At 44.5% G+C, this 12,599-nt stretch overlaps 1 protein-coding gene across 1 annotated transcript in view; it reads right to left on the reverse strand.

Annotated features, from left to right (window-relative positions):
- The window catches only part of camsap1b (calmodulin regulated spectrin-associated protein 1b), a 29,504-nt gene that overhangs the window by 11,987 nt on the left and 4,918 nt on the right, over nucleotides 1-12,599 (reverse strand). Inside the window, 2 exon segments of the mRNA XM_034090538.1 lie at nucleotides 514-675; nucleotides 9,935-10,197. Of these exon segments, the coding sequence (XP_033946429.1) occupies nucleotides 514-675; nucleotides 9,935-10,197 (425 nt within the window).

Here is a 12,599-nt window from a genome sequence, read left to right on the forward strand (position 1 = left end):
GCGGGACCCGGCAGCTACCGTCTAAACTAAATGCTGCCGTGATGAAACGCCATATCATGGATTATCAAGGATTATCTCTGAAGCAGTATGGAGCTCAAAGGCTTTCTCTCTAGCCGGTTATACCACAAGATGAGTTCCTTTTTATTTCCTGCTTCTTCACACACATGCTCTCCAGTACAAGTTAGCTCTGAGTGTTAGCGATGCTAATGTAAACACCGACCATACTACGTCCAAAACAGTCGGGCATTGTTTCTGATAGCAACTTTCTGATAGTGCCGTGGGTCCACATTTCCGATATGTCATATCGGACGCAAATCTGGATCAGCTCCGTTGTAGCCCCGGTTTTAGAGATTTGGGTACAACGGAAAAGAGAGAAGGTTTTATCTTCTGACGCTGCGTGAGTTCCCGACACACCGGGGGGACATATTTATGTATAAAAGACATCAAAAAGTGCATTTTGCATGATAGGTCCCCTTTAATTGTTGTATTCCCCTCTGTGCTGTGTGTACCCACCTTGTTGATCCAGAAGACCATGGCGTCCTCCAGGTCAAAGGGCAGCTCCTTGGAGGCACTGAAGGTAGAGAAGCGTTTGACAGAAGTCACCACTTTCTCGATGCTGATCATCTCCACTGTGTACGCCATCATCAGGGCATCAATCATGGGCATGTGAGCACTCTGCATGAGGGAGAAACAGAGGACAATTCCATTTCATTGGATTTTCCCTGCTTTACGATACAATTATCAAGGAAGTCCAAATTGCAATACAATGCAAATGTAACAAACAACATACAACACTATTAAGCTGATTAGTAAGGTAGGAGACAACTCTAATATAGTGCCAATGTATGCTAATAATGCTAAGTGAAAGTGTTTAGTGAATTTTACTTCTGATAAAATTGAGGAAAGGCTTCATACAATATACAGTAGTACTCCGCAATACCTGGAAAACGACTTTGATGTGTGTGTGTTCAATTGGTGGGCTTCCCTCCTGGGTATTAATTAAAAAAATATGTGTGTATAACTATGGCCAGTAATTAACCAATATTATAAAGGTTATTTTCTGTAATAAAAGGGACCAATTCTGAGATGTATAACGGACGCTATTGGTAGTAGATAGTGTTAGTCTACTACAAATAAACACGACGTTTATCTTCTGTTAACTTGATTTATTCCATAAACGTACATAACACCAATACAGAGCCATTAACGAACAGTGGACCTCATGCTCCAGGTCTAACACAGACTCACTGCGCATGCGTTACACAGCCTCAAGAGAGCAACCTAGACTACCGTATATCCTGTAGTATAGGCGCAAAGAGATTACATGTTAACAATCTCATTCTATCTTTTTAAAGAAATAAACTAAACAAAAATAACTTTACATTGCATGAATCATAAAACAATCATACAGTGACTTAAAACAAAAATGTTTAAATTCCCTGAGTAGTCAACATAAATTAGGGAAACATTTAAGAAACAAATACATAAACAAAGGTGTTTTCAATGTTCCATTTCAACAGACACTTTAACCCAGATCCCATTGTCCTTCACTGAGTGCTTTTAAGAGCACAAGAGCCGAAGCTCCTTTTTTTGTGAGACAGTCAGCGAGCTGAGATTTTGTGTCTGACCAACGCACCTGCTTGATCCTCTTGCTCTGTATGAGCTCCTTAATGCTACTGATTTCCAACCTGAGTCTCTTCTCTGTGACTTGTTTTGTGGACTTGAGCGCATCGAACAGAGAGTGGTTATCAGTCACACAGAGTACAGGGGGTGCATTCAGTCCAGCATTTCCAGTAGTGAGCTCAGAAAATAGTGTGGCTAGAAAAATTGCATTGTCTACCCCATCTGACATGGCAAGAGTTTCCCCTGCAAGGGTACTGCGAACCACTCGTCTGATTTTCTTTGAATGCCAACAGAGGGGGGAAAACTTCCCTCTTTCTCCCATAAGTGTTATAAAAGTACCTCCCTGTGTGCCTCCGTCTGGGAGGTTTCCAAATGAAGCATCACTGAAAACTATCAAGTTCAAAGCATCACTGTTTCCCAGATGTTGAAATCTAAGTGTCACCTTTTCAGACTTTAGTTTACGGATGATCTTATTAGCATCATGAACAGACTGTACTGTTGCCCCTTTTATATTAGAAGCCAAACAACATGAATCAAACATTACATCAGGTCTTGTCTGTTTAGCAACCCATAGGATCTGTCCTATTTTTGATCGTAACTGCTCTCTCTCAGTTTCGTTGAGGGGTTCATTTCTCTGTGTGGCCCGACTTGCTTGTATGGGAATAGGCTCCAGGTTCTCCATGTAACTTTGTTGATGTACCTGAACTTCACCGTTAACAGTTACCAAATCCATTCCTACATAGGAGAACTTTTCATGCTCCTCACGCCCAACCTTGAATGCAGACTGCAGTTGGGGGATCACATTGGATGAAAAGTTTGATGAGCCTGCCCAAAGAAAATCATCTACATGACACGCAAGCACCCCAGTGACCTTACATTGCTCATCCAACCAGTAAAAGACTGCCGGATCCACCTGTGACACTCTACCACCAGTACTCAGCATGATTTCCTTCACTTTGTTGTACCAATATAGTGATGCATCTGCAAGACCATATACACATTTCTTTAGTTTCCATACAACATGTTGACATCCTGCCTCTAGAGGGGGGCGGATATAAATATCCCTGGATAGCTCCATACCTTGCAAGAATGCAGATTTGATGTCCATAGAATGGACTTCCCACTGGTTTTGACATATCACTGATAACATAAGTCCAAGTGAATCTGTGGCACATATAGGGGAATCTTTCGGTAAATCTTGAATATTCAGCTCTTCAAAACCTCTGGCAACCAGTCGGGCTTTAGGCACTATACCCTTGGGAGTGTCCTTAAGACTACAAACCCATCTGGTGGAAATGCATTTCTGCCCTGCATCTTCAACTTCCTCATATACATTATTATTGTGCCAGTTCTTTATTTCTTCCTGTTTAGCTGCATCAAATGAGATGTCTTTGGTTACAAGTACATCAGCTTCTCTGTCTTCTGTTTCAATGTTGAGATTATCAACCTGTGAGATATCAATTGATTCCTTTTGCCCATCACTACCATCATTCTCTAGATGTTGCATGTTATACCAGGTTTTATATTTCCCCGTAGCCTTGCCTGATCTCCCTAAGACTCTTGCTTTAAGTAGAGTATTGTCACCTCTGTTCATATATGTTACAGTCTGTCCTGTTTTTAAACTCACACCTGCAGAAGGGGCAGGATTATTATGGGCATTAGGCCTATGCGCCATTTCAGTTTGTGTTACGCTACTCAAAGTATTTGGAGGATCGATCGCTTCACTTGTATTGGCTTCCCTGTCACCGAATTGTTGTTCATTCTCTGTATTTTGCTCACTGTCTAAACTACCAGTTGCATTGTTTATACCTTGCTCACTTCCTGCTTCTGTGTCAGCATCATTTTGTACCATTTGCTCTTCATTAACCTTTGTGTTCACCTTGGAAAGCCTAGAGTGATGCACTCTCACTAGACAACCACCATGCCTCACAAAAACAACAGCCCCATCCTGACCAATAACTATCCCTGGTCCTTTCCACTCAGTGCATTCAGCTCGTTTGTAATACACCTTGTCACCCATCTCATATTTCTCATCTGTGGGTCTGAGCTGCTTACGTAGTGCTCGTCTTATCCTTTCTGAGCACTCTGCTTCAGTAAATGCTTTTCTAGAGGCATGCAAGGCTGAAATGTGCTCTCCTACTCTAGCACTCATAGTGGTACCTTCTAGCGCAGGTGGTTTATCAACCAGTACAGAAGGAAGGTTGGGGTTCTGGCCAAACACCAGTTGATGAGGACTGTAGCCGTGCACATTGAGCATACTGTTCTTAGCCATGAGAGCCCAGTCTAGGGCTGTTTGCCAGTCACATCCATTTTCCCGTCTGACCTTCTGGATGATGTTGGTGAGGGTCTGATTGTGTCTCTCCAGTAGCCCATTGCTCCAGGGGCTGTATCCAGCCGTGGTTTTTGTCTCAATGTTAAAGTTCTCTGCCATGTCACGGAACTCTGCATTGTTGAATTCTCCTCCATTGTCACTGTAAATTCTCCGTGGTGGGCCGTGGACACTGATCCATGTATGAAGGAAAGAGTTCACCATCACAGAGGAGTTCTTTGTTTTCACAATGCTTCCAGCGCTGAAACGTGTAAATTGGTCAATGATGTGGAGGTACCATAAACTTGGTTCCAACTCGTGCAGGTCCACTGCCACCGTTTCATTGTACTCTGAAGCCAGAGGCAAGCCCACAGCAGGCTTCGGCTTGGTCTTGCTGTATCTCTGGCATATGTCACATTCCTGTACTATTTGTTGTAAAATAGTGTCACAATCTTTGTCTTTATTTCCCGAACTGCGGAGGAGTCGCTGTAGTCTTTCTGCGGAGGCGTGACCAAACTGTTTGTGTAGTTTCAGGAGAGCTTTGTGTTTCTCATTTGAGGTCATATTTTCTGTGACTGTAAGGACCTCATCTTCATTCTGGCTGTCTTCTGTGACTGTAAGGACCTCATCTTTCATTTCAATTTGATTCAATCCTGTGTCCTTGTCTCTGATATCTATACAGTAGTGTCCTGAACTGGTGAGTTCAAGAGGGATATTCTGTTTAAACATCACAGCTCTATCATTCTCCATGTCCAAGATGGTTCCTGCCCTTTTCAGTGAAGTCTTACTCAGAAGTAGTGGGATATCAGCTTTGACTACTTCAGTTTCCACTCGACATTTTGTCTGTCCTATTTTGGCAGGCAGGTGCAGTATTCTGGAGGAATGCACTATATTTCCATCTCCAAAACGGAATGGTCTGGAGCTTGGAGTTTCACTTTTCACAATCTGGTTCACTTGACTTTGACTGAGATCAGCGACAAAGCTGTCCAACCATTTTTCTCCACACACTGTGCGGGTACATGCAGTGTCAATGATAGCCGTCCCTAAAGACTCCGTTAGGAATACCTCTGATTCAGACAGTGAGGCTTTAGTAAACAGTGTAATGTCACATTCCTCTACCTTTGTTCCATCTTCAGTTAGCTTTACTTGTTCGCTACTCTTGTGAGGACAGTCTTTAGCCCAATGGAACGTGCTCTGACATATAGCACATTTTGATCTCTTACCGAACCTATCCAGTGGGTTGGTACCCTGTGACTGTTGCCTTTGTTGTCCAACTTGTCCAAACTGCTGCGTTGTTGGACGTCTGAATCTTCCTTGTGAGCGTTGCTCTGTGAATAACGCTTCATCGTTAACATGTATTCCGTTTGATGTGCCGCCTTGCACTCTCCCCCCAAAGATCCTCTTCAGCGCGGACTTCATTGCAGCAAACGTTAAATCTGTACACGCAGTCAGCGCCATTTGTCTATTTTTCTCGTCTAGACAAGCCGTGTCCAAAAGTTTAAAAGCTAGCACGGCGTCAGGAAGAGTCATGTCGTACTTTTTCATTCGGTTGTATCGCTGTTCAAAGTCAATCACATAGTCCGCCATGGACACGGAGCTCTCCTTTTTGATACAGTCAAAAAAAGAGTAAGCATCGTATGCGCGGTCTCTCTCTTCTTTGAGAAACATGCCATCTAGTTTTGCTAGCAGTGTGTCCATACCATTGTCGTTGTTCAAATCCACAGCGGGTATTTCCATGGCGATGTCCCTTGCCCTTCCTTCCAGCCCCAGGACAACGGCGAGGGCTTGTTTCTTCTTATCAAGTTCAGTAACCAGCTGCCAAATGGCGATTTCATTTTTCCAACACTCGTATGGTCGGGATTCGTCGAACTTCGGTGGAACTTTGTAGTTAGCAGTAGCCATCTTCTGCTAACCATCCTCTGCTACCAATGTTAGTCTACTACAAATAAACACGACGTTTATCTTCTGTTAACTTGATTTATTCCATCAACGTACATAACACCAATACAGAGCCATTAACGAACAGTGGACCTCATGCTCCAGGTCTAACACAGACTCACTGCGCATGCGTTACACAGCCTCAAGAGAGCAACCTAGACTACCGTATATCCTGTAGTATAGGCGCAAAGAGATTACATGTTAACAGATAGTACATGTCATGGATGAGATAAATAGTGTTTTCTAGTGGGGCAATCCCAAGGTTCCTATAAAACTGTGTAGCTTTAAATAACATGACATGGATTAATCAAGGGTGACGCCTCTCATTCAGCACAATGGCTGTCTGCCTTTACCCGTCTTTGAGAACGGTCGTATCCGCTACAGTTCTCTATCATATAGACGGTTCGGCCACACGAGGCCGACAGGGAAACGCAGATAACGATAACGGGTCCAAAGGTGGGTAGATCTGCCTACGAAACGCTCTGGGGGGCCAAACGGCTCCGTGTCTACGCCCTATACGATCATTTTCTGATAACGATGACGCAACAGCCTCTCCCCACCTCTCCTGCGTCATTGCTGATGTGTTTCGCCAACAACAACAGTTTTCCGAGTGTTTCGAGCCAGGTCCCGGTATCTCGCAGGACAGTGCATCCAGCAGACCTCCCCCCCGCATGGCAGAGTTTCCATTAGCCGAAACCTAAAATTCTCAGGTCAAAATGTTGCATATTGTTTAGGTGTCCTTTGACACTCAGGCAGTCATATCATTAGCTAGAACTAGCTAGATCTGATCGATATGGACATAAACACGAGTGAAGTCTAATCGGACAGGAGAGAGAGAGATCTGAGATCAGCTGCTGCTGCTGACGGGGAAAAAGAGCCCGGCCTCTCCCCACCGCTGCGGCTAAATCCACCACGGAGAATAAACAGAAGGGCAACCATGGAAACCATGCTCGGATGTCTTCTTCGCTGCTTTTGGTGTATTTTGTGTAGCGGAAGTAAAGCGCCACTTACAGGCCCGGCATATGTACTACAGCGTCTCCAGCGGGTTGAGCTGTCTCGTGTGGAAGGACACATTTCTGGTGCCTATTGCGTGTGGACGGAAGACTTTTTTGATAACGATTTTGGTTTGTTTGCGTTACTGTTCTCGTGTGGCTCCAGCCTTTATCAAATCATGAGGCCCAGCAGGTGGATCCCTGCTGACAATGGCCTAACACCTGGTGCCTTCCAGTAATATTGTTACTTATTGATAGTCACGGTGGGATTTAACACGGACCAAATACTAATAAATCGTTGTTCCCAGCTGTCAAAACAAAAACCTATTTTTCTGAATATCATTGTATGAAAAGAAAGTCCAGTAAAGGTTAACCATCACAATTATGCAGCACATGAATCCATTACAACAAATATAAATGTCTCAGTCAGTGCCGTGTGCATCACCTAATTGGTGATTAAAGTGCAGAGAGATATGGCTCGTTAACATAACAAATGAGATATCTGAGCTTTCACCACAGCACGACCTAAATGGACAACACTGACAGTAGCAGTTAGAATCTACCTCCAGACAAACCTAAACGGTAAGATACAGGTCGGGGGGGGGGGGGGGGGAAGTGAATAAACAAAGGATGAAGACCTAAGAGGATTCACTAAAAAAAGTATTTAAAGGATGATTCAGGTCTGTGCAAAATTATAGTGTCAAATGACTTCCTTTACTAATCAGGTGTCGTTAAGCAGTGCTCAATAAATAAACAAAAGGGCAAATATAACAGCATGTCATGATGTGCCGTTACATCTTTGTTCTCCTCCAACATGGAGCCCCATGGTGAGGGCTGCTGCCGCCCTGAGCTGTCTGTGTGTATGACAAGAAGACAACACACACAGGTTTATATGGGCTAAAGAGCATGGCTAGCTTCTCAAGGTTTTACAAGGCCCAGCCGTTTCCCCCAAACCATAATCAGACATGGTGCAGAGGGACTTTCTGAAGGTGCAGAGTCCGCTACATTCACACAAAGTAAAAAAAATGCACGTTGCTATAGAAACGTCTCGTCAACTCAGCAAAGTGGGTGGGGGGTTCCAGCGGGCTATCAGAGATAAGCGCTGTCCTGCTCAGGATTTCCCTTCCCCTCACCAGGCTTTGTGTCTGGCTGCGATCACACCGGCCTGCGTGGATTATTTTTGTCAGGCCTCTAGCAGGAAAAGCAGACGCGCATCCCTGCTGAGCCGAAGCCGGCAGAGAGGAAGCCTGCTCTACACCATAGCTGGTTTCCATGGTAACAAAAAAGGTAGGGAGCTGACTGATACCTCATTCACGCCAATGCAACTCCAGTTCAAGCTCCGTGCTAGAGCTTTTCAAGTTCAGATCCGGCTCTTCGGTTTAGCTCCGGCTCTTTTCACACCGCCCAGAGTCCGACTGGTGCTGCGTCATTGCGTCATCGTTTGCGTCATGACGTAACCGTTTGCGTGCCTGCTTCATAAAGCCAAACCGCGCGGAAACCCTCACAGCTGACACCGACAACAACAACAATGGCCGATTGTGCTCCAGCTTCCTCTGAACCTCTTCGGAAGATCAGATTCCCAGCAGGTAGCTGGTCTCTTCAGTGGACCACTGCTGCTTGTTAAGTTTCTCCATCGTTGTGTACAAACTGGATAAAACGCCGGCTTTTTGTTGTTGTTTAGGAGTTGATCCCGCCCCCGCCCCCGCCTCGACGTACAGTAAGCGTGGCGTATATGGTGCTTTTGCTCTAGCCGGACAATTTGTTGGTGCTTGAAATTAACCGGATTCCGGAGCTAAGAGGCTGCTCCGCTGCGGTGTGAACAGGAAAAGCCGGTGCTTTTCAAACTCCAGCTCCGAACCGGGCCTGAAACACCATTGGTGTGAATGAGGTATCTGTGAGCGAGTTAGCAGGTTGGTGTTTATCTATGCTGTGTGAGCTTAAGTGCTCTTGGTGAAATCGTGAGACATCCGATCTCATTGCTACACAGAGGAGGGAGGGGGGTGTCCTGTACTTTATTCTTCACGCTGAGACGTGGTGCTGCTGATGACTTACAGTACCTGTAATTGGTACTGTAATTACTAGGTAATAGGTAGACTACACAAAACTTCAGTAGAGCCTAGCCAACAACAGCGTCACGCATAAGATCTTTTCTGACATCATATTGATATTTTCCATTAAAAATCAAACTAAAGACTAGTAGGGTAGAACGGCTGGATAAAAGTATACCAACAGGGTGATCGAGGACAAAAAGGGGAAGATTTCCAAGTGCAAGAATTTAGCAAATGCTCTTAAAAGATTTAACGTAGGTGAGAAACATTTCACCAACAATAAAATCCATTCTAAGAAGAATTAGCACAAAACTAACCCGCTTAAAACGGATGATTAAACTTCAGGTTCTGAGAGGACACAGGCCCCAATTACTTATTGGAATGATTTATTTGTGTATGAATATACATTTTAGATAGAAGTGGATATCTTTGACGGAGTAATAAAGTCAGTTGATGTTTATGTGAACACTCATAAACCCAATACACACTCAACATAACATTGCATAGCAATATAACACACATAAAGCAATCCCTAATCATCACAGCCTTATCTTGCATGATAATCCTCACACGACCAGCATGAGTAACAGTCAAATTCCACCTCTTACTTTGAATAAGAAATTATAAGGAAGCGGCCAAACCTTCAGCTAAATTAAGCAGAAAAATATGTCTCTAACTCACCTATATCTATATGCAGTATATATCATATAAACAAGGTTTTAAAGTACACAGTAGATATTAGTTCCGTATCTGAGATGGATTGAACTGCTGGATAGAAGCAGAAGCCTTTTCCACTAGTCTCTCTGTGGAAAGATAACACATCAGAAGCAGGAAGAGCTGTGGATGTTACAGGTCATGTGCAAAGTTGTTAGATCCTCTGCCCTGATTTCCTTCTTCTCTGAAAGGAAATGTGTGCTACAGGTTGATCAAAGCTACCTCAACATCATGTATTGCTTGCCTGGTGCTGAATGCAATAGGAGTATAAAGCCAACACATGTACCTAAACATTAAGTCCAAACACTCACCATTTTGATGGGCACACAGGCCAGGTCCTCATCTGTGACGGGAGTATCGTCACTTTCCACAACATAAATGCCCTTTCTGGACAGGGCCTGGATGACGGACAGGTGGGACTGAAGGGACGCCGCCTGCTCCGTCTTGAGGATGAGGGCGCAGACACGGCAGTAGAGCTCGCAGGACAGCAGCAGGTGGATGACAGGCGGCTTTATGTGTTCCTGCTCGTACTGGTCTGTGTAGAAGGGGTCCCTTAAATCCTCTGGAATATGGTCTGCAATGAAGAAGGTGGTTAGGGAAGCCATGTGTTGTTTAAGATAGACATATGGGTTAGCTGGTAAAACACTATAGTAAGATACCGTATGAATATGACAGTGCTACATCTCCATCTGCTTCAGCATACACCCATCAAACGTTTTCAGCGTCAACAGGACACAGGAATGTGACAACTTTCCATGTAATATTTGTTCTACGCCTGCGTTAGTGTACATGGAGCAAACATGGCCGTTTGTAAGTGTAAGTCATAGCTTACTGCCTCAGGAGCTCATTGGGAAACAGATCCTTGCTAATCTGAGTGCTCTGTGAGAGCAGGCCTCTCAGGTGACACGGTGGGCTTTGCATAACAATACTGGACTCAAAAAGAAAAAAGAGAGAAAAGGAAACAATGACCTGCACCAGAGTTTCTGTTGCTTTGGATGTGAAGTCACTCGATAGCAGAAATCACAGCCATATAAGGGCAAAGGTTGAAGCAGTTGACTTCAGGCATGTACACATCATTTATACTGCAAACAGAGGCTTAAAATAGTCTGAAAATCTGTCCAAAACCCTGCACTATATAAAACGATGTGGTGACAGAAAGAACTGTTTTCTGTTCAATCTGCAGAGCTGCAGGAGCACAGCATAAGCCGTATGGGTGCATGTGAAGGGGTCTTAGCGTCTGCTCTGACTGGCAGGACAAAGAGAGACACACGTCAGCAAACAGGAAGGCAGCTCCTTCCAGCTGGTTTTGTAGATCCTAGTACATGGAGCACAAATTAACTGCCCAGTTCAAATGGAAATCTGCTTTCCGGTTCAAATGACTATGGGGACACCATTTCACTAGAATTAATTTGTGGCTATTGTAGCGTATTGTGGTAGGGCGACGGACTGTGATTGGACATGTGTGGCAGTCAGCAGTCATTTACAGTTAAGTTAATTTTGCGGCCTACATCATATTATATTTTGTGGTTTTATCCTAATGTATAAATGTGTGGTATTACCCCGTAAGTGGCAACCGTCTTGATTTTTACTCAAAAGTATCCTAGAATAGGATCAAATCCTTGACATCAAAAGGAGAGTTTCTAATATATTCAGTCTTGTTTTAAGATCGCTCCTGACCAAAGTGCTGCTCTGTTCTGTTGTTGCTTCTTCCTGTGCAAAGTGGTGCATCACAGTGTTGTCATGGAAGTGGGGATATCCCAAACCTTACAATAGGCTCAGGACATCTCCGTCAGGGAGTGATTACGAGCCTTTAGTTTGACGCATCAAATCTAACATACAGCTATAAAGATATGTAAGAATGAGATTGCATGATAAGGTATAAACTGAAATGGCCATATTAATATGATAAACACAACCCTTATGTAAGTCGCTGCTGATGCTCAGACAGAATGAATCATGCTCACTGTGTATGCCGCTGCATTAACACAACAGAAGCCTCGCCGACAAACTGTCACTGCACAAATTAGCGCAAATAAGGATGTTATTGTACAACAGCATTCATCTATTATGCACAGCTACAAGTAGTGTGGGTCATTCCTAGAGAGCTGTGTCTCGGTACATAGACAGACTAGAACAGGGGTAATGCTTGTGTGTAAAAACAAAAGGGGTCTGGCTGGGGAGAGACTTCACGTTTGACTTCATTACGAAGACAATGATGTTGTGTGGCAGCTGCCCCCCGCCCGCCCTCCTGCCACCATGGGCCAAGCAGAAACATTTAATAACAGAGATGGGGTGGAGCATGAGGATGTGCTCTGGCTGAAAAACAACTGGGATGTGCAACGGCAGAGTCAGCGGAGCATGAGCCGCACCACAACACGAGCACGGCTAAGGACAAGCTGAGGAGCCGCTGTGTCAGCAGGACAGGAGAGCATGTGTACAGACATTGTGATCGCCAACCGCACGGTAATGAATACACACTAAACACACCTGAATCCCTGACCATCCCCAAACATGACTACACTTAATTAAGATAGAACCACGTCACTCGTTTATACGCCGCTGTTTGTTTCTGGCAGTACAATGTCCCGCAGTTGTGGCGAAATGTCGCTCCTCTGTTTTCATTTAAACAGCTCCTTATATCCGTTAGCATCTGGTGCTAGATAGCTGCGCTAACAACAACAATGCACGTAAGGTCTCTCTCTCGCTCGCTCACGCCACACATACACACCCTCCCGGTCCTCCCGATGGCCAGTCGGTGCCTGCCGGTGAGCGTGGAAGTGTGGTCTGCCACAAGCGGGCGGCAGGAGCGGGGCTGTCAGCAGCAGCTTGTAGATGGTATTTTAAACTCGATGCGCTCTGAAACTACGGGGCGGCCGAGGAAAAAAAAATACACATACGTTAATCGCGTTAAAATAATTAGTGGAGTAAAAAATATTTTGTTATCTGTATCGGTCTTGAGAAGCAGGAAGTTATCGG

This window comes from Pseudochaenichthys georgianus, chromosome 9 (genome assembly GCF_902827115.2).
Source record: "Pseudochaenichthys georgianus chromosome 9, fPseGeo1.2, whole genome shotgun sequence".
Taxonomy (NCBI): domain Eukaryota; kingdom Metazoa; phylum Chordata; class Actinopteri; order Perciformes; family Channichthyidae; genus Pseudochaenichthys; species Pseudochaenichthys georgianus.